This window comes from Drosophila bipectinata, chromosome XL, assembly GCF_030179905.1.
Source record: "Drosophila bipectinata strain 14024-0381.07 chromosome XL, DbipHiC1v2, whole genome shotgun sequence".
Classification (NCBI taxonomy): Eukaryota; Metazoa; Arthropoda; class Insecta; order Diptera; family Drosophilidae; genus Drosophila; species Drosophila bipectinata.
In genome coordinates, this window is record NC_091734.1 from 347,791 (window position 1) to 375,067 (window position 27,277).

A 27,277-nucleotide genomic window follows, 5' to 3' on the forward strand; every position below is an offset into this window, starting at 1 on the left:
CCTATAGGGCCCACAGCGATGGCTATATCTTGGCCAATTCGTATCCGATTCTCAAGCGGAGTACTTTAAACGATTTGGGGATCGATTCTCCATCATTCTGCATCAAAATCCTTAGACAAAATATTTTTCAGATTTTTTATCCAATTTTGCCATGGGATCCCTTGAAAATGGGGTTTTCCCCTATAGGGCCCACAGCGATGGCTATATCTTGGCCAATTCGTATCCGATTCTCAAGCGGAGTACTTTAAACGATTTGGGGATCGATTCTCCATCATTCTGCATCAAAATCCTTAGACAAAATATTTTTCAGATTTTTTATCCAATTTTGCCATGGGATCCCTTGAAAATGGGGTTTTCCCCTATAGGGCCCACAGCGATGGCTATATCTTGGCCAATTCGTATCCGATTCTCAAGCGGAGTACCTTAAACGATTTGGGGATCGATTCTCCATCATTCTGCATCAAAATCCTTAGACAAAATATTTTTCAGATTTTTTATCCAATTTTGCCATGGGATCCCTTGAAAATGGGGTTTTCCCCTATAGGGCCCACAGCGATGGCTACATCTTGGCCAATTCGTATCCGATTCTCAAGCGGAGTACCTTAAACGATTTGTGGATCGATTCTCAACCATTCTGCATCAAAATCCTGAGACAAAATATTTTTCAGATTTTTTATCCAATTTTGCCATGGGATCCCTTCAAAATGGGGTTTTCCCCTATAGGGCCCACGGCGATGGCTATATCTTGGCCAATTCGTATCCGATTCTCAAGCGGAGTACCTTAAACGATTTGTGGATCGATTCTCCATCATTCTGCATCAAAATCCTGAGACAAAATATTTTTCAGATTTTTTATCCAATTTTGCCATGGGATCCCTTCAAAATGGGGTTTTCCCCTATAGGGCCCACGGCGATGGCTATATCTTCCTCAATTCTCATCCGATTCTCAAGCGGAGTACCTTAAACGATTTCTATATCGATTCTGCACCGTTTTGCATCAAAATCCTGAGACAAAATATTATTCAGTTTTTTTGTCAAATATTACGTATACGCACTGGGAGCAAAATTAAGTTATTGAAAAAATGTTGCCTACTTTTGGGGATTTCATTTTTTATAGCATACATCAAAGCTGTTTTCGTTATTTATTCAAAAGCTTAATACTTTTAAGGAAATTAAATATTTAATACCAATCAAATAATGTAACAAGACCTGTTTTTTACGTTTTTAGCAAAAAAATGGTTCATTTTCAAGAAACTTACCAAAAACAGCATTTTTTTTTGGAAGAATCGAGATATTGGATGAGTTTTAGAGCTTTATATCACTAAATTATTTAAATTAAATTTCTTAACCAATTTATAATAAACAGATTAAGATAATAAATAAACCCCCATAAAAAACACACTTTAGACATTATTTTTTTTCAAATGGAATATTTAATAAAAAATATACATATATATAGAGCATGTTTCATATATATATATATTCTGCTACATTTATGTATACATATATAATGTTCTGATTTTGTTTTCATTTTTTTTAGCGTTTTTTTGTTTTTGTTTGTTTTTGTTACTTTTCTTTTTGTTGCTTGTTTATTTTTCCGTTTTCTTATGACATTTTGGAATGATTATTTTATGCGTTACATCAGTTTTTCTCTAAGTGTTTGATTATGTGATTGTATGCACTTATGTGTGTGTGTGTGAGTGTGTGTTCTGGGTGTGTGTGTGTGTGTCAGATTTAATCGCTACATAGGCACGTCAGTTCTATTTGTTGATGCTGCTTGCAATGGATCCTTAAAGTTACATTCTTTATATTTTTGTTTTTAGTTTTTAGTTTTTAATATATATATAAACTTTAAATAATATATTTCCACAAACATTTCCTTTGCATTTCATACAAAAAAAAATATGTTTCGTCTTGTTTCATGTATATATACTCTATTATGTAATGTCTATTAACTTGTATATAAGCTGCAGAGGCTAATAAATAAGAGACAAGTGATTTAAAAAAAAAAAAAACAAAAAAAATATGAATTATCTTTATATGTATGTGTGTGTGTGTGTGTTTTTTTTGTTTAAAATTTCAATGTTTTGTTTCATATAGTTTATGGATATTATTTGTTGTTTCTTTATGGTAATGAATATATATTTAGATTTAATTATATAATTTATATAGAAAATACTATGCACAGTTCGTTAGCCCGCTTGCGCTTAGTGGTGTGTATGTGTATGTGTGTGTGTTAAGTGTGTGTGTGTGTGTGTGGAGGAGGGAATCATTCATGAATTGGTTGCTTGAATGCTATTTTCTTGTTTTTTTTGTTGCTGGCTGGTACAAAAAGCAGTTACAATTTAAAATTGTACAAAATAATATAAAGTATTAATTATAATAATTTTAATAATAATCATTTTAATAATAATAATTTTTAATAATAATAATTTTATAATAATCCAAAAAAAAATACTATCTCCTTCTAGTTTGCTTCTAAAAGCTACTTTGCAGACTTGAATGCCTTTCATTTCTTAATCTGCAACAACAAAAATAAAAATCATAATAAAGATCAAAATATATATAATTTTGTTGAAATATATATACTTTCAATATTGTTTACAGCTAAAAGTTGCCTGTAAATAAATACAGTTATGAGTCCTCTTCTAAAACTTGTCTTTCTTTTGCTTTTTTTGTTTCAAACTTTGTTCTGGCTTGTTTTTGTTTTTTTTAATTTTTTAAATTTTTTACTAACATTTGGCTATAATATTTTGTGGGGGCGGGGGCGTGGTTGGTAGGATGGAGTTTTCTGCTTTTTTCGAACTCTGAAGACTCTGAAGAAAAACAGCCGAGAGCTTGAGAAGAATTCCTCAAGTCCCCCCCGGCTAAGGCATTTTCTTCGCTCTTCTCTCCCGTTCATTCTTGTGTGTTTTATTTTCTTATTTTGTTTCTGCTTTTACTTTGTTTTGTTTGTTTGTTTGCTTGATAATTGCACTTATGTCGCTAACTTTCTTCTCGCTTTTCTCTGCCTTTCTCTGGTTTGTTCTTCTTGTCTCTCTTCTGGCTTTCTCTTTTGTTCTCTTTTGTTATTTTGTAATTAAACTAAATTATAGTTCTCAGTACGGGTATGCGTGAGTAAAATAAATAAATACACAGAGAACAAAAGCAATAGGTCTTCGCACACACACACACACACATATATGGACAATAAATATGTATATGTGTAATTAAAGTAATTAAAATTAGCGCAGTGTGTGTGTGTGTGTGTGCTTCCTCTCTCTTTAATTTTTGGGCGGATGTTGTGATGGGAAGAAGGAGGGAAGGAAACGGAAGCTGCCCGAAGGACTCTCTTGGAATGAAAGTGTATGCCTGTGTGTATGCATGTGTGTTTGCATGTGTGTGTGTGTGTGTGTGACATTCTAGGAATGCTTAGCATATATATATGATAGCCTATATATATCTCATATTATATATATCTCATTACAAATACAAATACATTTCAATCCACAATCTCCGCTGTCTCTCAAATACTTTTCACAAAAAAAAAAACATAAAATACAGGCTATTTTTGTTTCTTGCAGTGTAATAATCAAAATAATAATAATAATAATAATAGTAAAAGAAATAACCTGTTCTCCTAGGCAGCGGAAAATAATCACTTTCGACAATTTCATCAAAAATTATATAATTCTCATAATATTTAATAATAATTCTAATTTATTTTTAAAGTTTAAACTTTAAATTAAAGTTCAAAACTGCATTTTCGATGTGAATGTGATGTGGTTTTCTTTCTAAAAAAAAAAATAAACAAAAAGTCTAACAATTTGGACTAATTTTTCGTTCGAGCATGTCCCGACATGTCCAGACATGTCCGAGCCTGTTCAACTACTTAGATACCTAACCTTAAAAAATTATAAAAACGGAATATTTCGGGAGGGAAGTTCTCGAAAGGAATTCGCTTCAAAAGGTTACTTTCCGCCCTAGGATCCTCCTCTCCTCGCCGTACCTGGTCCGGGATATATGCTCCGGATGACCCAGCGGATGGGTCTCCTAGCGGGTGAAGGCACTGAGGAAGTGCTGGCCGCTCATATCGAACTGCTGCTGGTCGAAGCCATCGTCCGGCAAACCAAACCCGCCTCCTGGCACTCCTCCAGCTGGTACGCCGCCTCCAGCGCCGGCAGTGCCGGCTCCCCCGGCAGCTGGTCCAGCCAAGCCGGCTGCCGCCGCTGCCGCTGCCACGGTGGCCGCCTTCAGCTGGCTGATGGCCAGCATGGGCGGCTTGTCGCCCGGCTTCCAGCGCCGGTGGATGCCCATCGACTTGAGCTTCTGGCAGACGGACGAGGGCGAGATGTTGATGCCCTTCTCGGCCAGCCGGGCCGACACCTTCCAGTACTGGATGTTGCTGTCCTCCTTGATCAGCTCGAGTATTTCCCGGGTAATCTCCTTGTCGCGCAGCTCCCGTTCGGCGGCCTTAAGTCGGCGGCGGGGATGCAACATCTTCTGTGGACCCTGCTGCTGTTGCTGCTGCTGTTGCTGTTGTTGCTGTTGCTGATAGTGTGATGTATGTTGCTGCTGCAGTAGCATCTCCTGCTGCTGACGCTGCTGCTTCAATAGCTCCATTTGCTGCTGACGCTGCTGCAGCTCCTGCTGTTGCTGTTGCAGCTCCTGTTGCTGCTGCAGCTCCTGCTGATATTGTTGTTGCTGGCGATGATGTTGCTTCTGTTGCTGTTGCTGTTGCTGCTGCTGATGTTGCTGCTGTTGCTGTTGCTGTTGCTCCTTGGCTGTCAGATCCTCGGAATGACGACCCTCGGACCGCTTGTTGCGATACGACAGAGGCACTCCCTTGAGTATGGCGTCCCGCACCTTCCAGGCCGTCATCTGGGAGACGTTCAGGGCTCTTGCTATCTCCATGGTGGACGAGTTCTGGGCCACCAGCAGCTTAGCCATCGCGTACTTCTCGTCGTCGATGAAGACGTTCGGCTTGCGCGGCTTCTTCCCAGTGGGCGTGGCCGTGGCCGGAGCTGCCGCACCAGCTGCCGCATTGCTGCTCGAGCTACCATTGCTATGGAGGAAGAGGTTCGATAAGATCTCCCGGAGGTGGAACCCCAAAACACTCACCTCTCGTTGCTGTTCATGTGGGGCATGGAGCGCAGGGACAGGTTGACGGGCAGGGCGTGCCTGAAAAGGATTGGGAAGACCGCAAAGGATTAGGATACTTTCTACAGCTCCCCTCTCCCTCTAACTTGTGCCTTCTCTGTTCAACTTACATGACGGTGGGAGGATAACGGGTCAGCATCGGCATTCCACCGTTATGGGCCTTCTGCTGCTGCTTCTGGAGCTGCAGCTGCTCCCGTTCCCGCTCGCGCTCCCGCTGCTGCTCCCTCTGCTGCTGCAACTGGAGCTGCTGGGCGTTGACGATGTGGGGAAAGTGCTGGGACTCGGCCAGCAGGCGCTTATAGACCTCCACGTCGTTGCGGGCGGCGGCGGCGGCGGCATGGACCTGGACCGACACGGGCGGCACCTGGACCGAGGTGGCCGGCGGCGATGCCGAGCCGGTTCGACCCTCGGCCGCCTCGGTGCCCTCGAAGGGGTCGTTCTCGACGGGATCCGAGTCCGGATCGGGATCGTAGCCGTTGTGCAGCAGGCCGGACACGGCATCCTCATCCCCCATGTAGCCGGCCGTCTCCTCGGCGCCGATCTCCTCCGCCCCGCACTCGTCCACCAGGCCCAGGTGGTGGTGCTGCAGATGGGGATGGTGCTGCGGCTGCTGCTGCTCCTCCTCGTCGCTGTCCTGCTGCTCCTCCTTGATGAGACCCAGGCCCAAGTGGCCGTAGGGCAGGCTCAGGTGCGGCGGCACCTCCGGCTGGTCGTGTTGCAGCTGCTGTTGGTGCTGCAGCTGCTGCAGATGCTGCTGCTGCTGCTGCTGGTCCTCCTGGGACTGGTCCACCACTCGCTCGTGTAGGCTGACCCCATTCACGAGGCTCTTGCGGAGACGCCAGGCGAAGGTCCGGGATATATTCAGCTCGTTGGCGATCACCGTGGTGGTGGCCTCGCGGAGGATCAGCTGCTTGGCCAGCGCGATCTTCTTGGCGTCCAGCTTGATGCGGGTGCGTCCCTTGCGCTTGTTGGCCAGGCCGAGTCTACTTGAGGGAATAAATGATGAAGAAGGGTCTACAATCTCGCTCCTGCAACACCTACTTGCGATTCTGGATGAGCACGTCGTTGGCAACGGGCTTCCTGGCGGCTCCAGCGGCGATCCTCTTCGGGAAGTTGTTGAACTGCACGATGTTCTGCTTGAAGAGCTGCTGCAGTGGCCTGTCGGAGTCCAACAAGATATTCATTAGGAGATGGGTCTTTCTAGTTTAAAGTCGGGACTTACATCTTGGCGGCCTTGGAGGGGCAGCCAGTGCGCTTGTGCCAGCCCAGGTGGTGGCCCGTGGGGAAGAGGACGTGGCAGTCGGAGCACTGCATGGGACGACTGCAAGAGGACATTCCAATCTTTAGTAGAATCTTAAAGAATAGGACAAGGGTGGGGAGTACTCACGTCTGGTTGCGGCGCTTCTTCACGCAGCGACCGCGTCGGATGTGCTTCTCCAGGAAGCGCTTGTAGAAGTAGGTCTTCCGGCAGTTGCTGCACTCGTACACCGGCCCCGGCGCCCCATGGACGCTCTGCATGTGCGCCTTGAGGATCTGCTTCATCTCGAAGATCTGGTAGCAGTGCGGGCACTGGAAGCCGGCCCCCGGGTGCAGGCCCTGCAGGCCGGCGGGGAGGACCTGGCCCGGCATTCCCTGCGGCAGGATCACCCCTCCTCCTCCGCCGACGCCCACGCCCCCAGCCGAGCCGTTGACCATCAGCGAGGGATCGGTGATGTCCGGAGGCGGCTCGTCCCCGGGAGTGATCAGCTCTATCTCGGGTATCAGCGGCAGGGACATCTCCTCGTCGTCGTCGTCCTGGTCCTCGAGGTCCAGCTCCACCGGCGGCCCCTGGGCGGAGCCGTTGGGGAACTTGTTCATCTGCTGCTGCATGTACTCCTGCATCAGGCGGATGGAGTTGAAGTCGAAGGGCTCCTTGGGGTGGACTCCGTGGACGGTTATCTCGCCATCGTCCTCGTTGCCGTGCAGCAGGGGATGGCCACCGTGGGGCGTCACCTCCTCCACGTCCTCCTCGTCATCCTCCTCCTGCAGACTCCCGTTGCGCCGCCCATGCTCCTGCTCCTCCTCCTCCTCGTCGTCCTCCTCCTCGTCCTCGGACTTGTTCCCATTGCCATGTCCGTTGATCATCCCGGCCTGGCCGTGTCCGTTCTGCAGCCTTGTGGTGTGCTCCTCCCCATTCCCACTCCCATTCTCCACCTCCTCCTCCTCCCGGCCGTTCTCGTTGTCCGGCTCGTCGTCGTCCTCGTCGGAGGAGGAGCTGCTGCTGGTGGAGCTGCTGCCGCTGCCGCTGCTGCTGCCGCTTCCGCTGCCACTGCCGCTGCTGCAGCCGCTGCTCTTGGCCTGATCCCCGCCAGCTCCGGCGGCGTTCGGCTCCCTTCCGCCGGCGGCTCCCTTGATCTTCTGGCGCCTCAGCTGCTGGCGGTAGAAGGTGTCCGCCTCCTCGCACTTCTTCTTGAACTGGCACGCCGAGATGGCCAGCTTGGCGCATCCCACGCACACCTGTTGCGGCAGGTGGTCGTTCTTGCTGATCTGGAGGGGGCAGAAGAGGGGTATTTTTGAGAATATTAGTCGGGAATTTAGTCATGGACCTGGGCCCACCCATTTTCTCGCAGTGTAGATATGTGAGAACATAATTTATTTGCCTTCCAGAGAAGTCTTCCAGGGAAGTCTTCCAGAGAAGTCTTCCACTTTGAACCCGACGAGGGACTGCCGTATTCCCCACCACTCCATAAACCATTTCCTAGACATAAACTTTAGGACACATGGATGTATGGATATATGGATGGTTGGGTGTACTTCCCCCCTGCCCTCCTCTGTTGGTAAACAATACGCATGTATAAGTAATGGGGCTGGCTGTCAGTTTAGACGAGAAATGGAATTCCTTGAATTGGCAACATAATTTAGCCAAGTGGGAAAATTGCAGAAACCAGCCAGAAAATTGCAGCATTTCCACATTTCGAGGAAAAGCCAGAAAGGAGAGAATCAAATTGAAAAAATATGCACATGAATTGGGGGGGGGGGGGGGGGGAAAAAAAAAAAAAAAAAAAAAGAAAAACAAAAAGAAATGCGAAAATGCGAAAAACAGCAGAGACTTCACTGCAACTGAGAGACGGGAGACAGAGCCACCCCATTCATATTCACGTGCTGGGCAGCCCCTCCAGAGGTGCCCCTTGGCCCCACCCACCCACTCACCCCCAACCCCCAACCCCCAGCCAAGAGCAACAAAAACAACAGCTAGAAACAGAGTCGTGGGGCCAACGAACGTCTAAGCCGAACATGAATGCGAAGTGGAAGCGAAAGAAAGAGAACAAGAGCGGCCACTGAGAGAAAGAGAGTTGGCAAGAGAGAGACTTTCTTGGGAAAATTATGATTTAAAATAATTTAAATAAATATAATTAATTAAAGTTATTTAAGATTTAAATATGTTTCATTAATTTAAAAAATAATCTAAAAAAAAGGGGTTTATATTTATAAAAATTGTATAGAGTTTATAGGAAAAGATTCTATTATTATATAGAGAGTTTTTTGAAAATTATAATTTGAAAATTTGTATATTATAATTTATTAATTTAAATTAAGTATTCTAAGTTTAAATAGGACTAAGATTTAGTTAAGTTAAGTTTAGATTTCTAGGTTGAGGAATTTAAGTTGAAATATGAATTTTGTATAAGATTGTAAGGTTTAAAATAAAGAAATTTGGGAAAAAAAAGAGTTAAAAGGTTTTTGAAAAAAGGCGGTTTCAAAAATGGGTTTCTTAAAGGGGAAAATAAAAAAACCCGGGGTTTATAAAGGATAATTAATATAATTTTGATATTCAATGAAAATTAAAGAATATTTACAACTTTTATAATATTTTACGAGTCTATTTGTTAAAGTTCTAAAAGAAGAAACATGAATATTTTTTTCCCTTTAAAAAAAAAAAAAAGAAATTTCATAAAAAATCTATCTATAGACCCGTATGTGGAGCTCAAAGCTCAATTCGAACGGTAAATTATTTGACAAAAGCCAAGAAACAGGCAAGTAGAGAATCGAAATGAAACGAAGAATTAAGAAAATAATAAATATGTGGATATGTGAAATAAAAGCGGCAAAGAGCCAAGAAATTCCATGGAGAGTCGGTGGAAAAATATGAAACGCTGTTTGTTGAAAAATTGTATACACAATACACGCCACATAATACACACAATATGAATAAAATAAACTAACCAAGCCCCAGTCCGTCCCCAACCCGGTTCGGGTTCGGGCCAAAAAGCTAAAACCGAACAAATAAACAGAAGGCGAGAGGTAGTGGTTCCCCCCACCCCCCACAACCACCCCCTCCCCACAGGGAAGACAAAGCAATGAAAACTGATTCCAAAACACAACACACACACACAATACCTATGAATAATGTACATAAGAGTATGTATCCGAGTACATACGATTATGAAAAATTAATACGAATAATAAATAAGAAATGTTTCGGGTGTATTGGTGTTTATTTATTATTTATTTTTTTAGAGTTCGAAGAATTCTTGAAATTACACAGTGAGTGCAAATAGCAGCCACACACTTTATTTAATAATTAGTGAGAAAAAAACATGATTAAACATGCTACCCGCGAGGAAACTTGCCACAACCACTGTGCCAGTATACTTCATGCATACTTCCTGGGACTGAAAGGTTCTTCGGATCGATAGTGGAATACAAATTAAGATCGATTTTAAAGAAGAGAACTTTTTTTTGTTAATTTCAGATTCAATGGAATGGATGAGAAGAGAAGAGAAAGAAAAAGCAAATAATTCAAAGCATAAACATCAAAATCAATAAATACAGTGGTTGCCGGCGAAAACTTGAGGCTAAAAATAAATAAACTTTAATGACTTTTATGGCGTACTATAAACTCTGGCAAGTCGTAAATATTTCTCAACAGTGGGTGTTAATTTATAGCTACAAATAATAAATAAAAAATAGTAGTTATACTCCCAAAATAGTTTCATTTTCTTTCTGAGGTTGGAACAAGTTGTGGTTGGAGTTCATAATCTTATCGGAAATTCTTTTTCTTTTTTGTTATCAACTTTGATCTGCTTCTGATTTGTAATTCTAATCTCTGGTCTGGCACGCTCTCTCTTGAGAAACTAAAAATTTGTCGAGTTTTGGGCGGGGAGTGACCACTGTAACCTGTAAGACTTGACCTTCAGTTCATCTTCTTCTTGCGCTGCTGCGACTTCCCATTCTCTTATTTTCATCGCTGGCCCGTTAGAAATGCTCTCACCTTCACCCCTTACACTTGCACTCTCTCCACCACACACACACACATCACTCTCACACACTAATTTTCGATTTTTTTTTTTTTTTGCTCTCACCTTGACGTTGGCCAGCGTGGAAATCTTCTGCCAGAGCGCATCCTCGCCAAATATGGAAATCAATCCATCGCTTCCGTTATTATTATTATTATTATTGTTGTTATTATTGTTGTTGTTGTTGTTGTTGCTGGAGGTGGTAGTGGCATTACCGTTACTGTGGTGGGTGGTAATACAGATGCGACATAGCTGGGGAGTGTTGCTGCTGCTGCTGATGCTGCTGCTGCTGCAACTGCTGCTGCCCACCCCCTCCTGTTGCTCGCTGCTCTCCATGGTGATGGGGGGCGGTCAGCTGATAAGAGCAGTTACTGGAAATACTGGAGCTGGAGGAGCTGCTGCAGGAGTAACGGTAGCCGCTAGCCATCAACTGCATCCCTCCTTGTCTCCGTCTCTCTTTGCTCCTCCTTGTTTGTTCCTTCGTTGTATCCTGTCCTGTCCTGTCCTGTCCTTCCAACACACACGCCCACACTTTTCCAGCCAGAAAGGTGGATCAATCAATAAGGTGAGAGAGAGACTCCAACGCACTCCAACCGAGAGAGCGAGAGCCGAAGAGAGCGGCTAGCCGGCAACAAGTGGCACGCGGACGCAATGCGAGACTGAGAGAGAGAGAGTCGCGGAGCCCGGAGTCGGTGGAGCACTGGAAAACAACAGAACCTTCGCTTTGGTTAACTGAAATGTGAATGCAGAGCAGAACAAGAAAACTATTTATTAATAATGCGAATTGTGTACGTTATAACGTGCACTACACTGGAATAAAAAAAGGTGGTGCTAGGTAACCCAAGAAGGGCGACGACTAAATAAACAAAACACCAAACAGCAACTGGAAAGCTTGTGAGCGCTCATGAGAGCTCATTGTTCAGCTTTGTCGGTGTATCTTTCGGATATTTGAGTTTCAATGAAAATGTATCTTCAAGATACCAAGAATCTAAGGGGGTGTCTTAAGGTATTCTATAGATCTTATAATTAATTATTATTGTTTTAGTTTTAGTTTTTCTTTGAGGGCTTATATCTTCAAGTTTTGGTGCAATTTTGTATCTTTTAGATATTTGAGTGTGACTTTAAATATATCTTACAGATACCAAGTATCTACATATGTAGTTATTAATCATTTTAAGATGTTTCTTATACAATTCTTATCACTTTTGGATGAATTTTCTCATAAAAACCTTTAAAAATAAATATATCTTTCAGATACCAAATATCTAAGCATTTTTAAGAGATTCTTAAAGGTTATTTCGAAAATTTTATGCATTTCTCACCATAAATTCCACCAGATCTCACATATTAGAACCTCACAGACAATGTATCTTCAAGATACCAAGTATCTAAGCATTTACAACTATCTTAAAAATGTTTTTAAAGAAATTCTAAGCCTTTTGAGATCACTTTTCTCTCAGAAACCTTTCCATATCTCAAAATCCATCACATATTTGCACCTCACAGACGATGTATCTTCAAGATACCAAGTATCTAAGTATCTATATACACTTTTCGGTAAATTATATCACATTTTGAGTAAAATTTTCTTGCAAAAAACCTTCAAACCTCAAAAGCAAGTAATCTCCAGCAAGAATAGTTTTTAGAAACCAACCAAGAACGTGTCTTAATTTTAATAATTATAGTATGTAGTTTTTTCCGGCGGTTGTGTAACGAAAAATGTGTGTGTGCACGAAAAATATGATACCGAGAGATACCGATACCGATACCGAGCTCAAGACTCGAAGAAAACTAAATAAGAGTTAACAAAACAACGAGCAAGCAAACTAGAAAAAAAAAAATAAATGTGAAAAATAAAAAAAAAAAAACTAAGAAATAAAGAAAACAACAACTCACACAGACAAGACAATGGCAATCACACACACACACACACACACAAGCATACTCGTACATATTTTACAGACATATTTATTGTGTGGATTTAAAAAAAACAACAACAACAACAACAATAGTACAACAATTCTTACTGTCGTTGCCGTTCATACAAAAGTTATGAACTTGATACACACACACACATACAGTGGCACATAAAATTACACAAAAGAAAACAAGTCGAAACTAAAAAATAACATTCACACACACACACATAGAGACAGACACACAGATAGATAGATAGATATATCGCATAGAGAGGGAGATACAGATACAATGACAACGAGAGACACGAACAAATAATAATAGCAAAAATCGTAACGAAACGAAATGAAATAAAACTTTATATCTATGAAAGGGGGAGGAGTGGGGGGGTAGGTCTTTATGGTATGTATGTGTGTCTGTGGGGGGAAGACAAAGTATGATAAATTCAAAGCTCGTTCTCTTTCTCTTTCGCTCATTATGGAATTTGTGTGTTCTGTAATTTAGTTGAGCAATTAGGTTTACTTGGCTCGGTAAACGCATCTTCCTCCCCTCTCTTTCACTTCCCAACGAGAGAGAGCGAGCTCTCATTAAGCTTCTTGCTCTTCTTTAGTCCAATCATCAATTATCGATCAATAAATCAGAGGCAGTCATCGAACTATCGATGTTTCCATTCCATTAAGCTCCTTAGCCATCCCCATCCATCCATCCATCTCATATCTATGACTGGAAAGAACAAGGTGAACGAACGGAAATGGAAAATGCGTGGAACTATACTGAGAACTGAGAACAAATTCCAAATGCAATTCAAGTTCAGCATTCAGCAATGGAATGCAAAAATTCCCAACCAGTTTTTGTTGCAAAAAAAAAGAAGGAAAAAAATTATATCCCAAAAAAGAAAATAAAAGAATATAGTGAGCGAGAAGACTGAAGAATCCGAGTCCTATCCTAGGCACATGAGTTTGCAAATTGAAATTCAGTTTTCTGATCTGGCGCGATCTCCTCTCTTCTTAGCTCTCCTCTCGCTCTGTCAAGGAAACAGAAGAAGAAGAACAAGCTTGGCTCTCGCATAATGACGAAAGAAAGGGAGGCGGCGGGCGGGCGGACGGGCTGCACAGGGAAGTGCATTGAGAGAGCACCGCCGCTGGAGAGAGAGAGGAGGAGAGTTTACCTGGAAACTGGAACTGGCCAAAGCAATTTGCAATACATGTTTGTACAACGAGCAGTACTACCCACTTCCTCCCACAACCGCCCCCTCTCCACTCCTCAAACAACAACAACAACAAAAATCAACATAATGCATACTGATTGTGAGATAAAGCAGTTTTTAGATAAGCAGTTTAAAATTTACATATTTTTATTATACAGAACTTGTCTTTGTTGTTGTTGTGATACAAGGGGTCACAGGGTTCGGTATTTCTTGTTGTCTTTTTATATAATAGAACATGCATGGAATAAATCCCTACAATTTCAGATCGATTGGGGTTATACTTTTCGAAATAATGCCAAAAGAAGTAAAGCTCTAAAAAAGGTTATTCTTCAACTAGTACTTTTTAAAGACTAATACAGAGCTTTTTTTTTATAAATCTGGTTTATAGGGTTACGATACAGGGTTCGGTATCTTTCATCATCTTTATAGAAATAGAATAAGCTTTAGAAGAATGTGCTAAAGTTTCAGAAAGATTGAAGAGGTACTTTCCGAAATAATGACAAAAGAAGACAAGATCTCCGAACTACTTGAAACATTTATTATTTTAAAAGCAAAAACCCCAAGACTGTAAAAGTTTTTTGAAACAAAGGTCATCTGAAAAGCAACGTAAATACCCTTGACTCTTGATTTTATTTATTTTTTTTTATGGGATATGAACATAAAAATCAAGAAACTTGTTTCAATACACAAATCCCCCTTTCGAAAAGAGACGAAGTTGTGTGTATATCTTTTATGGACGTGCATGTGCTTGAAAAGTTATGGAATCTCGACTTTATATGAATAGTTTCCAAGACCCGCATATGGAGCTACATACACATAGCTTCCCATTCCCATTCCAAGTCGCATACCCCCGGCCCAGGGCCTCTATCAATTACCATTTCGAGTCAGAGAGCCAGACATTGTTTAAGGTTTTAAAATAAAAATTAAATAAAATTGAACCCATATAAAGACAGTCGGAGACAATGGGACGACTACGACGATGGGCCAGGGGGGTGGTAGAGGGCAGAGGGGAGACATGTTACATACATACGAGAGTGGGAAAAACTGAAAAGTTGAAAAACTGAAAAGCAAACGTCGCGCATTCGCGGTTTTTATGTCTATGTCTATGTGTGTGTGTGTGTGTGTGTATGTGTGTGTACTGGTGTTTGATGAGGAAATATTGTATGGAGGAGACCGAAGACCAACTTTTATAACAAACGAAACGCTTATTATTTGGGGTGAGAGGTGCGTGAGAGAGCAAGAGCATGGCACGGAAAAGTGCCAGGAACCCGGCTGGAAAGTCAAGAAACTTGAGATTTCTGTTTCTGCACAACAACAACAACAACCAAAGCAACAACAACAACAACAAATCATCATCATAAAACAAACTAAATGTGAAAAAAAACATAAAGAGAGCGAAGAGAGCACAAGAGCCAAAGCCGCAGTCGCAGAGCAAACAAACCACACGAAGCTCCCAAAGCCCGAACCCCCAAGCACGAACCTCCTCCTCCCCCCACCACCCGACGAATCTAGCAACTATTTCAAGAAACAACAAGAACAAGTCGACGGGAAAAGCAAATACACACTACTTCCACTAACTATCCCTCCCTCCCCCCCCCAGCCCCAGCCACACATAATGCCAGGCCAGGCCAGGCCATATATCCCAAATAGACAGTCGAACGACATGCAGCGGCGTGCGAGCTACTAGCTGGAGAATAGTTATCGATTTTTATCGATAAATGATTATATCTAAATCCTGAAAGGCTCTGTGTTACTTTTTATTCCCTTTTTATAAAGAATATTTCATTTACTAGTTACGTACTAGAATAGTTCAGTTACTTTTATCGATAAATTAGCATTTCTACAGGTTTATAACCTCCATTTTATAATTTAGTCATTTAAGAAGGAAAAATTCCTTTAAAAGTCGTTAAAGTTTGTAATCCAAATTCTTATGAACCTTTAAAAAAGGATAACTTTTATTTTAATCGATTTTTATCGATAAATTGCAACATCTTTATTATAATCATCATTCATTATTACAAAGAGAGTATTTGTTGCTCTAATTCTTCAAAAGAAGAATAATTCCTTTCAGAATCTTAAGGAATCTTTGAGAACCTTCTATTTTTATTCTAGAGAACCTTCTAGAGAGCTCTTCTATTATTTTAGTCGATTTTTATCGATAAATTGCAACATCTTTATTATAATCATTTTTCATTATTACAAAGAGAGTGTTATAATCCATATTTGTTGCTCTAATTTTTCAAAAGAAGAATAATTCCTTTAGGAATCTAAAAAATCTTTAAGAACCCTCTCTTCTCCTTCTAGAGAACCTTCTGGAGAGCTCTTCTATTATTTTTGTCGATTTATATCGATGAATTAAACCACCTTCATCTATCTACTATCTTTATTTTCTATATCTGATATTCTATTTTTTCAAAAGAATAATAATTCCTTTAGGAAATCTTTTGAAGTCACTAACCTGAACAATAGTTCTTCTCTTTTAATCGATTTTTATCGATAAATTGTAGCACTATTCTTTCTTTATTATAAAGACAGTATCATAACCTATACTTAGTATTTTATTTCTTTAGAGAATAATAATTCCTTTGAGAATCTTTCAAGTCAATAACCTGAACGCTAATGAACCTCAAAAAGAACAGTGCTATTATTTTAACCACAACTGTGTGTGTGTGTTTGTGTGTGTGTGTGATTGTTGGCTCACCTCTACAAACACACACAAAGTAGTCGCTTTAAAGTTTGTTATTTCTTTTTCGTTTTTTATGATTATTTTAGCTATTGTACAGTTCCACAGAAAATTTATACACCGCACACGAACGCTGCGAGCCAAGTTTACAAAAAGGGGGAGGTTGGCTGGTTGTTGGTTCGGTTTTTGTTAGCTGGGGGGGGGGGGGGGTGGTGGGGGTTTCTTCTGGTGGCATATACACGGATACCGACATACAATTTAATATTTGCGAGCGGAATAGAACAAGAATAGAATGGAGGCTAAGAACAAGAACTATAACCGCCCAGAAGAATTGAAGAAGAAGCGTAGAGATGACAAAGTAAACCTTTTCTTATTCTTCCCATTTCTTTGTATCTGTGAGATTGTTGGTTTTGGCGAGTACTAGATAAATTCCAACTGCCGGTTGTCTGTTGACTTGGAAAGTATTCCAAATAACACAAGAGAAGTAGTATTTCTTTTCGGATCACAGATCAAGAACCTCAGCTTAAAGCAGTGCCCTCGGCAAGCAGTTCTCTCTTGGCAAGCAGTGCTTCCATGGCCTTGCATAACAAATTGCCGTTTTCATAATTGATTTGAGAGCTTCTTCCCGCTCGCTCTCTCTCGCTCGCTTACCAAAGAGAGGAGCGAAGAGAGTAAAGAGCAAGAAGATTATGCAATTGCCCCAAAAGAATATCATTCTTTGTCCGAAGCTACAGTAGTGCCTGTCAAAGTTCAACCCCAAAAAGAATCTAAAAATAAATAAATGCGATAAAGAACTCGAAAGAAGACAATTGTCTTGCTTTTTTGGTGGAAATTTTTTAGTCCCTCCCCCCCACCACCTCTCCATCCATTCACAAATATGTAGCATTAAAATATGAAAATTTTGATAACACCGTTTTCACCCCTCCCCTCCCCACACTCCCCCCACCAGCTAGTGGAGTGGCTATTGCTCCTCTAATCTGAAACAACAACAGTCGCGGGAAAATAAATAAGATAAGAAGCATGTACTCGAAAAGTATCATGAAGGTTATGAAATATACATGTGCTTAACAGGTTTTATGGCCGACAACTTTTGCATTGTTTATTATTGCATTCGGGGGACGGTACAAGTTGCCATCTATAGTACGAAATCGATTAATTATTAATTTTTATTAATTATTCAGTTGTTTCTACTAGCATTAAGTCTTGTTCATCAATCTTTCTTTTAGGTCTATCGATCTATCGATATTTTGTACCTCTAACTTCTGTAAGAACTTTATTCCTCAATCTTTCTTTTAGGTCTATCGATCTATCGATATTTTTAACCCCAAGCTCCTATTCTGCATACATTAGATATAGTTGACATACATATTCTACAACTTTATTCTACAAACATTAGATTTGATTTCTAAAACATAATTTTTATCGTTTCTTATACTTGAGAAACGATTTCAATACTATCCTTATAAAGAAATCGAAAAAATCGATATATTCCCACTTCTAACTGTAACAAAAACTCCTTCTCATGAACTTTTGAATCGATTCTTATAAAATCCTTTATATATGTGGAACAAATCGCTGTTTCTTAAACTTCAGAATCGATTTCATTAACATTCTTATACAAAAAATCGAAATAATCGATTTATTATCACCTCTACTTTCTATAAAACAGCCATGCCACCTACTTTTGAAGGTATTTTTATAATATCCACTATATATATCGAAAAGAATCGTTTTTTTGTAAACTCTAGAATAGATTCCTTTAAGATCCTTATAAAGATATCGAAAAAATCGACATATTTCCTCTTCTAGCTTTCGAAAAACTTCCTTCCATGAACTTTTAAATCGATTTTTAAGCCATTCTTTACGAAAATCAATGTTTCTTATAGCCAAGAATCGATTTCAACATCATATTGATAAACCAATCGAATAAATCGATACATTTCCAGACCCTTCTTTTATGCACTTTTATTCCCAGTTCCATTTCCATTACACTGTTTGAATAAAATCGAACAAATTCTATGTCTACATAGTTAGGATCACTTTCTTCAACACTTAATTAAAGAAATCGATATTTGTTTTAGTCTTGAATCGATTTCCGATGGAAAATCGATATATTTTCATCTCCAACTTCCATACCAACCTTCCACACTCTCTGGAAATCCCACCACTTGACATCTATCCACTTTTCGCCTTCTCCAAATCACACTCATATGATGGCACTTATCGAGGACTCACTGCACTTCACTGCCCCGGGCGGGCTTTTGAATCGAGGGGAGGGGAGGGGGGGCGAGTTGGTAATTACAAGCTCACGACAATGTGCGACGTGAACAATAATTTGACGTGTACTTGCAATAACAATAGCAGCGCTCCGGAAGAAGACACACCAGCTCGCTCGCGCGCGTTATTACAGATTACAGATTACAGCTGCCTCAATGTATCTATGTATCTATGTATCTTTGTATCTTTGTATCTTTGCATCTGTGTATCTGCATCTTGGGCCGTCTGTGTGAGGAAATTGTACAACACAAGTGAGCGAAAACATTTGTAAATTCAATTGGAGAAAGATTGGAATGTGTTTATAAACTCGGTCTTCGGTGTTCGGTCTTTGGTCGATATCGATATTCGATGGCATCAGGTATCAGGCTGTATCTGATGATGTAAACAGTTTTCTTTGTGCCACAATAAACACTAAATGCAATACGCTGAGGTATTCTTTTCAGCGAAAATAGCTTAAATAAATAATTTGCAGCAAGACTTCCAAAGAACTGCAAAGAACACACCAGTCAGAAATCAGAAACAGAAACTACCGAAAGAGTCTTCTGTAGAGACAATAATAGTATGGTAGAACTGGGGGGCCCAGGATATCGGAAACAAAGTCAACCGACCGCTTCCACAAAAGGAGATGCGTGTGGGCGGCGGAAAGGCAGGAGAGCCACGAAACAGGAATCGACCAGGCTAGAACTAGATGAAAAACTTGGCAAATATACGCAGAGAGATAAGCCACAAAGATGGGAGAGCCGGCCAGCCAGCAAAAATATCAAAAAAAAAAACAAAAAAAATGGCAATAAAAAGGAGAGAAGTCGAACCGCGAACCGAGAAACAAGAATCGAGACTGGAGACTGGGGAGCGAAGGAACCGGGCCCGGGCAGGCAGGCTTCAATAGACAAGCCTCATATTCAGCATCGGGCATCGAAAAAGATGCCTCAGAGGAGGGTTCTCTATAATTGGCGGCTTCTGCTTTGCTTTTTCAAAAAGCAAGAAAGCCAAAGAACCAGAAAACAGCTGCTTTTTAAAATAATAGTCGGTTTAAGGCTTTAGAACAACTAGAAATGGGAGTTGGACAATGAATGTGAAGAACCTGACAAGTTTCAAGTCTTTAAAAGCAAAGAATTAGAAGAGTTCTTAGAAGGAAGCTAAAAAGCATGCTTTTTGATTAAAAGCATACTATAATTAAGAAACTATGTCTTATAGAACTATATACTATCTATACTAATGCTATAATTCTTGTAACTATTCATTTTCTACCAAAACTTCTTCAATTTTTTAAGATTTTCTTCAAAAAAGCAAAGCAGAGAAAAAGCAAAGCACACTAGAACTGCTTGATTGATACCCTGTACTTGTCAGAGGGCAGTGGGGGGTACGGTTACTGCCACGGCAACTCAAGAAACAAGAAAGTAAAGAAAAAGAAAAGAAGCAAAAACCCGAAAGAAACTGCAGCATAGAAAAGTTTACAGCTTGAAGAATATTTTTATGGCCTTACATTCTGTGCTTGAGACTCTCCCAGCAGGGGGACGGACGGGTGGGGGGGCGAGAAGAATAGAGACGACGCTCCAAACGTGCAACAGAGACGGCTAGAGCACGTGCAATAAATGCAATTACCACATCCAAGCCAGCATCTGTCTCTATGGTGTGTGTGTGTGTGTGTGTGTGTGCCTGTCTGTGCGTGTTTGTGAGTTTATGGGTTCAAGTTGTACATTTTCCACACAGACTTTTATGGACGATTCTCAGATGGTGATGGGTATGCGGCGGGTATATTGGTTCGAGGTAACTCGAAGCTTGGGATATTGGGTTCTAGGGGGTTTCAGTTTCTTTTTGTAGAATTTGAAGAATTGCTGAAGAAGAACATAGGGGTGCTGAAAGGTACTCTTACGAAGAAAGTAACTGAAAGCTTCAGAACTGTTTATTTTAGTGACTTGTGGGGTATGGATGGTATGGATGTCATTTGTAGAACTGAATTTTATAAACAACTTGTAGTTTCTTCTGAAAGAAGGTTGTAGAATTGCTTTCTTTTGAAAGGATCTTTTAGATAGTCTTACGAAGAGGAGAATCAGAAAGCAGTTGAAGCTAAGACTAGATTTTAGCGATGTTCTAGGTATCTTTTGGAACATAATCTTCTAGAAAGTTTTCAATTCTTTTTAGAGAACTTGAAGAATTGGTTTCTTTTGAAAGATCTTGTAGATAGTCTTACAAAGAGGAGAGTAAGAAACCAGTTGAAGCTAAGACTTATATCTTATAGGGATAGTGATCACTTTTGGGACATAATATTCTAAAAAGTCTTCAACACTTCTTATAGAACTTGAAGAATTGCTTTCTTTTGAAAGGATCTTGTAGTCATTCTTCTAGTTATGCAATAAAGACAAGCAGTTTAGTGGCTTTAAGGTATCCTATAGGTATAATTACATTCTTTGAGATAAAATATCCTAAAAAAAAGGTTTCTTTTCAATAGAACTTTGAAGAACACCCAGAAGAAAGCTCTTCTAGAAGCAGTTCTAATACTTCCAAGGTATCACCTAGTCGAGTTTGGGGCCCTGTGACCCCTGAGCCCCAACTACTTGTTTATTTTATGCGTTCACCAAACTTGAGAAGCAAAAACAAACAAAGAAAATGAGGCTTCGCTGAAGCTCCGACTCCGAGGAGCGAACGACATTTTGTGTGTACGCGTCAAGCAGTAAACTGCTTGCAATAAACTGCATGCAGTCGGATGTTTAAGCTCCTTTGAATTATTTTCTGCCTTTTTTTGTCTCTCCTTTTTCTTTAGCTATTTTTTCTTTGCACTTTTTTGGTTAATTTTTTATTGGCTTTTACATTTTTTTGCGTTTTTTTCTTGTCTTGATATGCATTTTTGATGTGCGTGTGAGTTGTCTTGTAACTCGAGTATCTGCAACTGTGCTCGTGTATCTTTGTATCTGTATCTGTAGACGTGTGTATTGCTGTATTGCTGGCTGGTTCGGATCAAATTTGTTGAATTGTTTATTTAGTTCGCTATTGTTGTTGTTGTTGTTGGTTGTTGTTGGTGTTGCACTTTATTGCCATTACCGTGTGTGTGTGTTTGCTGTTTCTCTCTCTACTCTTTATTATTACCATTTTTTATTATTGTTGTTGTTGTTTTATTTACTTTTCGTTATTGTTATTATCGTTAGTGGCTGGCTAGGAGTGCAGTTGTTGCATTCGCTCTCATCCCCATCCCCATCCTCTCCTCGCCTCGTCCGCTTTAACCGTCTCTTTCGGTTTTTGGTATTTGTAAATTACATAAATTGTCTTGGACTATAAATTACGGGAAGATTATTATGGATTGTTGGTTGGTTGGTCGGTTGTGCCTCTATCTCTATGTATGTATGTATGTACATATGTATGTACAGTATGTACTGTATCTCCAGCTAGGCTAGGAGCAGAGCTAGGTGTGTTTTTGTATCTCATACTCGAGAGTATTGTAACATTTTTTTATTTCCATTTTTTATTATTGCCTTCCGAGCGAATAAATAAAATAAAAACCGCACTCTCTAAAAAGTCGATTTTAAATGTTACTTTGGCTCCCTTCTTCCTCTTCCTTCTTTCCTCTTCCTCTTTGGGCCTATCTTCTGCGCTTTGGACTTTTCTTTTAAGCCCTATCCTGGCTTATAAATCGGGCAAGGTATCTTGAAGATTTATTGCATACTTCTTGAGAACTGTTTGGGATATAGATATTTTTGAGGTATTTTTAGTATCTGAAAAATACTAAAGGAGATCTGAAACTTAAGGATCTATTAGGTGCTTCTTGGCTGTCCACCTATCCTATCTATAAGGTTGAAACACCTTGAAATAGTGGCATTTTGGTATAAAAGCCCTAAATAATAGCTTTAATCTTGAAGATCTACTAAGTCTTATCCATAATTCATAACTTCTTTCTCAAAATTGAAAGAAATACTTCTTATTTTAGTAGGAAACATACTAAATATGACTCTGTTATCATCTATAATATCAAGATCTATAAAATCTATCCATAACTCATAAGTTCTATCTCGATTTTTAGCAAAAACCCATCTATAAGGTGTATAAACCTTGAAATAGTCATATTTTAGTATAAAAACCCTTAAACACTACCTTTAATCTTGAAGATCTATTAAGTTTCATCCATAACTCATAACTCCTTTTAGGAGCCCTGCTTAAACTTGATATTTTTTTATATTTCAACATTAAAGATACAAAACACTAGTCTGAGACTTAAAAGTCCATGAAATCTATCCATAATCCATAGATTACCTCATCAAATTCTATATAAAAATTACCAAAAATACTAAATATTAGTAAGAAGATCTAAGATACCTCTTAGAAAACTAAGAGATCTATCCAATCTATCTATAAGTTGTAGTTTTTTGATCAAAATTCTATCTAAAACCTATTAAAGATACATAATATGGCTCTTAAACTATGAGATCTTTCTTTTTTATATCTTTATACTATAGATCTTTGTACTATATCTAAGTCTATATAATCTATAATCTATCTTTAATCTAAAACATTGCTTCTTTTTAAAGAATTCCATCTTTAACCTTTAAAAAAATACTCAAAACTCATACTCTACCTTGGGATCTATAGAAACCTAACCATAAACCCCAAATCTTCTACCAAATTCTGTCCAAAATCAACCAAAAATAAAGAATACTAATCCTTAACTTAAGAATCTATTCAAAATCTACCCATAACCCATAGGTCCTTTATCAAATTCTTTTCAAAAGCCCCTCAAAATTATACAATACTAATCCCTATCATTAAGAGTTGTCTAATATTAATATCTGTACCTATATAGGTTCTTTATCAAATTCTCTTCAAAAACCCCTCGAAATTATAGAATACTATACTATACTATACCATTAATATAGATTATAGAACCTAATACCCTAACCCTTATACTAAAATTATAGAATATCTTTAAGATCTGTCTAATATCTATCTGTATCTATATAGATTCTTCATCAGATTCTCTTCAAAACCCCTCAAAACTATGGAATACTAATCCCTATCTTTAAGATCTGTCTAATATCTATCTGTATCCATATAGATCCTTAATCGAGTTATCTTCAAAACCCTCCTGCAGGGTATCCAAGCTTCGTGGTACTCCCAGCCAGTAACTCTGATTTGAGTTGTTGTACTTTATGCTTTTATAGAGATCTGCATTTAATGATACTCGCTTAGTTACATATGCATATCGTTTTTTATTCCGAGACTATATAGATGTGTGTGTGTGCAACCACATAAATAGGTGTGTGCGTTTATTGTTGTTGCAGTTTTTTTTATTTATATTTTTTTGTTGTATTTCAGTTGTTATTGTTTTGTTGTATCTTGTGCTTGGTTGGTTGTTGTATCTGAGTCACATAGAGGAGCCAGCTTGGAAATTGGAAATGGGATATGGTAATGGTAATGTTAACAAATATGTGCAGCGAGTGGGTATTATTTTTCGCATTTTTCGTATATTTTTATTGCAAATGCCAGCTATGGTAAAAGGGAAGGGCCTCTGGAAGGATCCGCAGATCTGCAGAAGAGAGATATGTATCTCAGAGCTTCCTGTTTATTTTTCTCGATTTTCACAGCTTACATAAGCTTATAGACGGGGGCTCTATAATTTGAAATTCAATTAAAAAAGATGGAAAATTGAGCTGAAAAGGTTTGCGAATCTTAACCAGTTTCCTCGTAGATACAGATACTATTTGTATCTATTGATTTTAAAATTAATTAAGAATGCAAGGGGGTGGGGGAGGGTGGTTCTTAATGAGAAAAACATTAGTTGGCAGTTTGGGATGGGAGACGTAATTAAGGGATCTACTGAAATATGTTGCATAACCGAGATACTCAGCATAGATACATTTTGTATCTACAAATCTCAGCCATGTGGCAATACAAAAATCACTTATTTAATTTATAAACATACATACATACATACATACATACATAATAAAACAAACAGTGGTGTTTGCTTTAAACTAGGTTGTTGTTTTTCTTCTCTATTTTATCAAGCGGGCGATCAAATATGAAAGAACAATAAAACCACACACAGATACACAGATACAGATACGTGTGACATACGCAGATACAGATACAGATACAAAACCACGCTAAAGGTAAATACAATTGTGCTGATATATTTCTTAAACAATTTTCGTAGGCATACTATTCAAAAAAAAAAATGGAAAAATAAAGCGTAATCTTTATTCACACACGAAAATACCTAAACAGTCGAGGTCAGCTAAATAGAGCCAACTAAATAAGTAAAGTAAGACTTGACTAGAACTCTGATTTGAAAGCTATGCTATTTGCTACTTTATTTAATTATTAATTTAATTTAATAAAAATAATAATTAAATAAAATCCTTCCGATTGAGTCCCTATTTCTGCGCTCACAGGTGTTCATAGACACTCCATACCCTCTCACACACACGAACACGCACAAACATGCATACAAGTTAACGCACTGATTTAACTTTAACGTAACTATTCCTGCGCTCAAGTGAACATAGTTAATGGCAGCAACAACAACAACAATGCTAAGAACTAGCAGAGAGCAGCACTCTCCAGAGACATTGGAGCCCATTACTAAAGAGAGAGAGAGAGCTGCCCATAAAGGGGAGCCAAGGAGTCAAGCCAAGGCAGCCAAGGCAGCCAGAGAGAGGGAAGGAGGTCGAGAGCAAAGAGAGCTTCGCTGCAGAGCCGAGCCAGCAATAATAACAATAATAAATTGAAGAGTTAAACTAATAATGAAATATGTATGCATACATATGTGAGTAAGTTGATGTCTCTCTGTTAGTGTGAGTGTGTGTATCAACATCTTGCCACTCGCTCACTCTTCTAGTATAGTTAGTAATAATAAAGTCAAGTAAAATCGTCGTCGCCATCGCCATCGCCGCACATACCTTTATTTAGTCGAAATTGCTATGTATTTATCTTGCTTCTTCTTCTTCTTCTTCTGCTATGCCCGTTGCTGCTGTTGCCGCTTGTTGTTGTTATTATTATTATGATGATGATTGTTGTTGTTGTTGTTGTCTGATAATTTTGTTATTTGCCGTTTGTTTCGTGTTTTTGTTGTTGTTTTTTTTTCTTATAAGTTTTTCACACACAACAGAATATCAAAAATGGAATGTGAATGTGTAAAAAAAAAAAAAAAAAATTATATTTATTAGTACTTGGCCGTTGCCTCGTTTGCTGCTACTATTATAGTTGCCATTGTTGTTGCCATTGTTGTTGTTGTTAAAGTAGTTGCCTTGTTTTTTTTTTTTTATTATTGTCGATTGGCTTATGGTTTTTTATTCTTTTTATAATGTTATATAAATTATTCTCATTTTACACAAAAAAACAACAAAAATCATGAAGAAAAATCGTTGCTCCTTGAATTAGTTCTTCTTCTTCTTCTTCTTGTGTTCTTAGCCTTTTCTTCTTCTTAGCGTTTTCTTATCGTTTTGATGGCTTTTCCTTTTATTTTTTTTTTTGGCCCGCTGCACATTCCAATTGGTGACGGAAAACCCGAGAGTGCACACCAACAACAACAAAAAAAAAAAAAAAACCAAACAAACAAAAAGGAACGTACCGACAAGGAACTTTATGGGCGGGGGGGGCGGTCAGACACGGGGCGACTCCACCGGAGGACGCGCGACACACGCAATTATAAAATATATTTCATATATACGCATGTGTGTGTGTGTGTGTAACGAATGACAGTCGAAAAGGTAAACACAATTAAAGAATGCACCTCCTATTGTCGTTGCAATTGTCGTTCTTGCTGCAGCCGATTATGTTCTGTTGTTGCTGTCGAGTAGCGGTACATGCGGCACACACACACACTTGTTTCTTCATGTCAGGTTGGCATGGAATAGCGTTGCATATATAGCGCACTTTTTTCAAACAGTTCGAATAGGTGTACAAAAAACCAGAGTTCTTGTAACGGAATGTTCTTTCAGTTATCCCGATTTATGTTGCGGTAAGGTCTTTTTTGTTGGGGCCGCCCTAGGCTTTTTGGGGCAACCTTCTCGTTTGAAATGAAAAGCAAAACAAACTAGGGATGTCGAACACAAATCTGTATCGAAATGTCCAACCGATACATATACGGTTATACTATCGCCTATCGATGGATTTTCTGGTACTTTCTGTTTGGTCACACTAAGCTCTTGTATATGAGCAAAATTAAATCCAAATAAAACCCTCCATAAAGCTGCTAATGTTTTGTGTCACTAATTTTATTTTAGTTAATGCAAAAAGTAAGACCAAGACAGTCTTTTTAAAATAAATTTGAGTATTTATTTCAAATCCCGATGACTTGGATATTTCCCGCCCACAATTATCGAAATATCGATTTTTATCCCATCCCTAGTTCTGGTATATTTAATACCAAATGCCCGCTTTCGAGATACCGTTATAAAATTTAAACCAATAATTTGGACACAAAACACGAAAAAAAAAGAAAAACAAAAAAACATGGTAATTGGTTAGTTTTTTTGCAAGTCAGTGTTTAATTATTCGTAGTCTCTTTTCAGTATTTCGAGTATTTTGATTATATATTCCTTCTCCCGCAGTATTCTGAATTCCATTCGAGTCTTTAAAATGTTTGCAACTTCTTTTGGCCATTAATTTGTTTTGGGTATCATCTGCGGTCGTATCTCCTTCTTCAGTTATGGGAGCTACAAGGAAGTTACTCCTTCTTCTTCTTCTGGAAAGGATTCCGGTTCCATGGTCCCGTCAAACAAGCCGAGCCACCCGTTCGCCTTTATCGTCTTGAAGCAGCGACCTCGAAGATAGTACTTGTCCATATTC

General features: G+C 39.3%; 1 protein-coding gene across 4 annotated transcripts; it reads right to left on the reverse strand.

Moving 5' to 3' along the window:
- Nucleotides 1-1,421: 1,421 nt before the first annotated feature.
- Nucleotides 1,422-26,527, reverse strand: LOC108121173 (uncharacterized). Of its 4 annotated transcripts, XM_070276966.1 has the most exons (9): nucleotides 25,387-26,527; nucleotides 10,482-11,147; nucleotides 6,527-7,665; nucleotides 6,362-6,460; nucleotides 6,181-6,297; nucleotides 5,250-6,125; nucleotides 5,101-5,160; nucleotides 3,989-5,044; nucleotides 1,422-2,521 (listed from the first exon to the last, which is right to left on the reverse strand). In XM_070276966.1, exons 2-8 carry the CDS (start codon nucleotides 10,749-10,751, stop codon nucleotides 4,033-4,035), a joined length of 3,573 nt encoding a protein of 1,190 aa, XP_070133067.1. In that variant the 5' UTR covers nucleotides 10,752-11,147; nucleotides 25,387-26,527; the 3' UTR covers nucleotides 1,422-2,521; nucleotides 3,989-4,032. The 4 variants fall into 4 exon arrangements, with proteins under 4 accessions (XP_070133067.1, XP_070133069.1, XP_070133063.1 ...); XM_070276968.1 differs by having other exon boundaries at nucleotides 1,422-5,044; nucleotides 10,482-11,115; XM_070276962.1 differs by having other exon boundaries at nucleotides 1,422-5,044.
- Between the last annotated feature and the right edge of the window lie 750 nt (nucleotides 26,528-27,277).

Excerpts from the sequence above, each read along its gene's own strand:
- LOC108121173 (XM_070276968.1), bottom strand. The coding sequence starts at position 10,751 with ATGGAGAGCAGCGAGCAACAGGAGGGGGTGGGCAGCAGCAGTTGCAGC. Across the intron at positions 6,461-6,526 it reads AAGAAGCGCCGCAACCAGAC|TCGTCCCATGCAGTGCTCCG; the intron begins GTGAGTACTCCC and ends GTCCTCTTGCAG. Across the intron at positions 5,045-5,100 it reads CACATGAACAGCAACGAGAG|CAATGGTAGCTCGAGCAGCA; the intron begins GTGAGTGTTTTG and ends CTTCCTCCATAG.